General features: G+C 46.0%; 1 protein-coding gene across 1 annotated transcript in view; it reads left to right on the forward strand.

Annotated features, from left to right (window-relative positions):
- The window catches only part of LOC120027421 (delta-type opioid receptor-like), a 28464-nt gene extending 23945 nt beyond the window's left edge, over nt 1-4519 (forward strand). Inside the window, exons 3-5 of the mRNA XM_038972352.1 lie at nt 3379-3501; nt 3858-4152; nt 4279-4519. Coding sequence (XP_038828280.1) covers nt 3379-3501; nt 3858-4152; nt 4279-4519 — 659 coding nt within the window. The remainder of the gene's footprint in view (nt 1-3378; nt 3502-3857; nt 4153-4278) is intronic.
- Nucleotides 4520-6000: the final 1481 nt, after the last annotated feature.

A 6000-nucleotide genomic window follows, 5' to 3' on the forward strand; every position in this document is an offset into this window, starting at 1 on the left:
GCGAAGTTGTTGGATTCACAATCTTCACAGGGAGCCATCCATCCCCCCACAGAGGCGTAACTACTCTCCCTACTAGTATGTGTCGATTCACACAACGAGACGTGCTGGGCTCGACAACAACAGTACTGCCCACAGAGAGTTTTGTCTTTGGGGGTAAGCGGCCCACACCAGATGCTCACTCATGGGTTGGAGCGTTACTGCCCTCTTCAACTTAATGGTGCCCACTTTATCTGGGATGGAGTCTCCTCTCCATCTCTCCAGATTTGATAGGAGACGCAGGAACTGGCTGTCCTCACACTGGCCAGAGGGACCTGGCGTACCCACCACCCGCCAGTAGCTGTCATTTGATTTGAACTGTCTAATCAGAGACTTCAACACGTTAGTGCCAACAATGAGTTCATCAACCTGCCCATCTACAATCAGCACTGGGACTACATAACTGAAGCCATAAAGCTGTAGTTTCAAGTCACACATGCCCACTGGGCTAGTTTGCGTCCCACCACAACCCACCAGTATGATGTCTGAAGGAGCTAGAAAGTTCCCCTCTACCACTCCTGCCTCCCTCAACCGAGGTACAATATCTGCGCGCAGAGTAGTAGCCATGGACCCACTATCTAACATCCCCTTCAGCTCAACTTTATCCTGTACTAGCACGGTGGTGTAAAACAAACTGTCATTCTGAGAAATTCTCATTGTGTTCTGAAAAATTACTGTGTTGTTCTTGGGTACTGACTCACAAAAATAAGAATAAACAGATTGGATATCATCATCAGTGGAGGAAAAATTAGACTGCCTCACATTGCCCTCCTCAGAATGGAGACTTTCTAGTTTTCCTGAGACCTGCCAGTCTGTCCACATACAGGGCTCTTTCGCTTCCCAGTCTCACTACAGTCAAAGCTCATGTGGCCAGGAGAGAAGCACTTGAAACACAGCTGGTGCATCTGACAGTGAGCTTTGGTCCAGTGATTAGTGCTTCCACAGACAGCGCACTCACGCTCACGTTTGGGGAACTGTTTACGGGGCCCTCTGTTCACAGACTGAGTATTGCTGACAAGAGCCTTCTCTAGCATACTCAAAACTTTCTCTAATGTCCCACCCTCAGATACAGATTGGGCCTGTTCTGGTTCACGGCCACATCGAGAAAAAGATGACACATTAGGTCTGCTCTCAGGCTCCACTTCCTCCTGGGGGGAGTCGAAGACAGCAGCCACCTGCTGTGAAAGTTGTGTTCTACATGCTTTATGCTCCCTTAACAGTTCATCCAAACGATCCTGTACCTCACTGGCTGTCCAGTCACGAAGGGGTTTGCATTTGAACACTTGGGCCAACTCTTTATCAGGACAGTTGCGTACAAACATGACTGCCAACTCTGAGCACTGATTGGGCAAGGTTCTACCCTCACTTACAAGGTACTGTTCAGCTGCCTCTGCAGCTTTGTTAAGCCTAATCCAGAAATCTAGTGGACCCTCATTAGCATATGGTCTCATTGAATAGAAATCAGCTAATGGCATACCTGAGTAGACAGTATCCCCAAAGTGTTGCTTGAGAACACTGAACACTGCCTTAACATCTGTGACAACAGGGTTGTTACGCATCCAGACTTTGGTCACATCCCGTGCCCTCCCCATGAGCCTAGACATCACCTCCCCAACATTCTCAGACCCAGTGTAACCCCTCTTCTCTAGGTAGACTCCCATTAGCTCCTCCCACTCCAGGACAGAGTACTTATCTGAGCCATCACCCCTGAAGAAAGGTGGAGCACTAACCTCTGACTTCACAACCAGATTCAGCTTGGACGCATCAATAAAAGTTGACCCACATTGTTCAGGCAGGGGAAACTGCTGGGATTGGTCAGGGGAATGGGCAGGAGAAAGACTTGAAGCCCCAGGCTGCAGTAAACTCGCTCTGATAGATTCTCCTATCTCTGAACCAATCTGCTTAATAAGGTCACTAAGCTGACTCGGTGTCCCATTATTACTGAGGACTGGGGACAATGGTACATCAAGAGACAGAGGTGGGAGACCCTGGTCAGGTGGAGTAAACAGCCTACCCCTCCCAGTGCTTGTAAACTCAGGACTAGCAGCCACTCTACTCCCAGGAGCTGACTGTACCAATGGTGTAAATGCATGGACACCCCTCCCTCTACCCACACTAACCACACCAAAATCCCCAGCATAACTCATCTTATGGACTTGAGAGTCTTCCATGGCTCAATAGAGAACTAAACTACAATGTAATTTACTGCATACAAATACAAAAAAAAATGCAATAAACAAATTCCCTCAAAACATGCAAATAAACGCCAATACAATTATCTAGTGAATATGCTACATTCACCTTCACTATTTACAGTATACATTCACTTATAGCAAACCATCAACAAGTGCGCATGCGCGGGTCGCGCATCTCCTCCACATGCACAGCTCCGGTGGTCAGCTTGAGCTAACCAGTCGGCAGGTCGCGGCACCAGTTTGTAGCGTGGTTCGTTCTGCGTTGTGTGTTTTCAATTAGGACGCTGCCACAACTGACGGTCTGCTCGTTGAACTCTTTTTATTTGCCCTGCACACGAAGAGACAACACACACGTTACCCTTGGTGCAGTCACAGCTCTCCGGCACCTTGCTAGCCGAGGGTCAGGCAAAAGAGAGCCAAAAGGAATTAACAGGTGCTGCGTGCACACACTCGCTGCACAACAGCATATACAAGTAAAACTATACAGAACATAATTCTGACAAAATAAAAGACATACCTGCACACGAAGAGACAACACACACGTTACCCTTGGTGCAGTCACAGCTCTCCGGCACCTGCGCGAGCACATGGACACTCACTCAACCACTGTCACAAGTACTCAGAAGTTACAACAGATACCCCAGTCAGTGAGCTCTGTGAAACTTGTTAACATAAATTCCTACACTGTCCACACTATAACAAACGTATGGTTGCAAAACAGTACATTGTATAACCTTATGACGGTTTTATATTAAACAGTTTCGGAGCCAAGGACAACATACCTTGCTAGCCGAGGGTCAGGCAAAAGAGAACGATAAAGTGGTATGGGAATACAGATAACCCGCGATGGGCCAAACCAAAATATACAAAACTTTTACAATCACTTGTATGTACAATATTGGTATGAAAAAGTGTTTGTACACCAAATAAAAACATTAGCTATGCAGCTGTAATTAAATAAAAAAATACACAGAATTATTATTATTATTATCAGATTATTAACATCCCCTCTTGACCTGGCCTATTTGAATTGGTCCTTGTGTGCAATTTGGTGCGTAATCTAGGGGAACAACATCACACTGCTACACTTAGAGTCAATAACACTCATAAGTTGCAATTGAAACGTAATTTTCTGTGTGTCACCCAGTGAGAGCCCTGGAGTTCAGGACGCCTGCCAAGGGTAAGATCATCAACGTTCTGATCTGGGTTCTGTCCTCTGCCATCGGAGTGCCCATCATGGTCATGGCGGTGACCAAAACAACAGACAGTGGTGAGAAAATAACGTTAAACTAGCTAGCACGTTTTTGACACTTCTTTCAACGGTTTTCTTGTATATTATCCCATTAAATAAGAGAATAAGTCACTATTCCTGCAAATTTACAGTACAATTTATTACATCTTTGGTCAAATATCAATTATCTCTATAACATAACATTCCTACAGTCTCCTCTCTCGAGCTGTCTCACCCCCCCCTCTCTTTAAACGTGTCTGACTCCTTTCCTTCTCTCCTCCACCCATCTCTTCTCTCCTCCCCCCTCTCTTCTCTCCTCCACCCATCTCTTCTCTCCTCCCCCCTCTCTTCTCTCCTCCCCGTCTCTTCTCTCCTCCACCCCTCTCTACTCCTAGGTCAGACTATGTGTACACTGAAGTTCCCCGACCCTGACTGGTACTGGGACACAGTCACTAAGATCTGCGTTTTCATCTTTGCCTTCATCATCCCTGTCATGGTCATCACCATCTGCTATGGTCTGATGATACTGCGTTTGCGCAGCGTCCGCCTGCTCTCCGGCTCTAAGGAGAAGGACCGCAACATGCGCCGCATCACCCGCATGGTCCTCGTGATTGTCGCGGCCTTCATTATCTGCTGGACGCCCATCCACATCTTCATCATCATCAAGACTCTGATGGAGATTGACTCTGGGTTAGTCGTTATGTTTCGTGTACTTTAAGTTTCTTGTACATTTTTTTAGGTCAAATTCCTTTGGGTATGTTGAAAAAGGGCATCAAATAAAATTATACATAACTTATTATGATTCATTATTAACAGGAACGCCTACGTGAAAGCCAGCTGGCACCTCTGCATTGCGCTGGGCTACATGAACAGTAGTCTCAACCCTGTTCTCTACGCTTTCCTGGACGAGAACTTCAAGAGGTGCTTCCGGGACTTCTGCCTGCCCTGCCGGACCCGCGTGGAACGCAACTCCCTCAACAGGGGTCGGAACGCCAACCGGGAACCCGTGTCCATCTGCGCTCCGACTGAAGCTGGGACGGAAAAGAAGCCCGTATGACTAGGCATGGACCAGATCCCTCGTGGTTCTCGATCCAGGAGGGTCCAGCAAGACCTGCAGTCTGAGATCACCCAGATCTCCACAACAGAGTTCTGACAGGACAAACAATGATTTAGTCAGCCTCACACAGAGCTGTCAGTAAAGGAGGTTCCAAAACACACCATAGTTTTTTTAGACCTCATTGACATTCCTACCAGTGAGATTTAGGAACTTTCTTTATTGTAGCTCAGAAGTAGAGAGATTAAATTCTTCATCATAAATCCTTTTCAATAAAACTCAACACACATCTCTGTGAAGGTTCTATCTAGAGACAATCTGCGAAGGTGCCAGGCCTTTTTGAGTAGTGAATTTCTGGTTTATGACAAATGGATGTCTGGCTGCAGAGTGAATACACAGGATGTTGTCAAGGACAGTGGTCCAAAGTATACGGCATGGTTTTGTCAACAAGTCATCCTTGTTTGTGACTGATGACAAGCTGCACACATATAGGACTGGGGTTGTTTTTAAAACAAGACAACAGGGTAAGGGAAACCACTGAATGAGTAGATATGTAGACATCTGAAATGGGGACGTTTGACCCAGGAGGGGGTGGAGAAAACACCCAACACTGTTCAGTGAAAATGACAGTTGTTACAGCTGACGGACTTGGCAAAGATTCCAAATGCTAAGCAGTGGTCTATTTTTATCTCATGTACCAGAGACTGCATCATCCATCTTGAAGTAGTGTGAATAGAAAAGACAGACTGTAGCATGGGTACAGTACACTGTGAGTGTGATGTCAATGCTTCTCCAGGCCACAGTAGCCTTGTGCTTTGACAAACTGAGAAAGTGCAGAAGCATGGATGTCCAACCTTTGTTAATCAGACCTTCTTTCTATTCTCTGGGAAGCAAGCACCTGTAAACTAACATCGATGATGAATTTTCAAAGACTGCTGACGCATATTCCATCACACTTGACTAAGATATAATGGAGAAAAAAGTAGTTTTCCACTTTCCATCTACAAAAGGCAAAACAAATACATTTCATGCGCCACAGAGGAAGAAGAAACTACAGATCTGTTTTGACAGGTTGGATGATGGATGAAAACATACTTTAGTGCAAAGCACTGGGGCACGAGACACTGAAACAAAATGGGAGAATGGGGCTGATAGCTACATGAATCTGCAAACAATGGAAATATACCACAGAGCTCTGTGCCTGCCTGTGCTCCACTGCTGTACCATAGCATTTCCTCACAGACACCTCGGCTCTCAGCTCCAAACCTACTAGACTTTCATAGATCGGAGCAGAGAGGTAGAAGGGACCACTGAGAGGAATAACTAAACAATCATAGACCACTGAGGGTGGAGGAGCAGACAGCCTAATCTAGATCTACACTCTGTGTGAATGCATTACTACTTTGATGAATGTAAAAATGAAACAACAACAGCAAAACAACTTTAAAACTGACAAGCCTGAAGAGTATGGCGGCTTGTGAGAC

This window comes from Salvelinus namaycush, chromosome 32 (assembly GCF_016432855.1).
Source record: "Salvelinus namaycush isolate Seneca chromosome 32, SaNama_1.0, whole genome shotgun sequence".
Taxonomy (NCBI): Eukaryota; Metazoa; Chordata; class Actinopteri; order Salmoniformes; family Salmonidae; genus Salvelinus; species Salvelinus namaycush.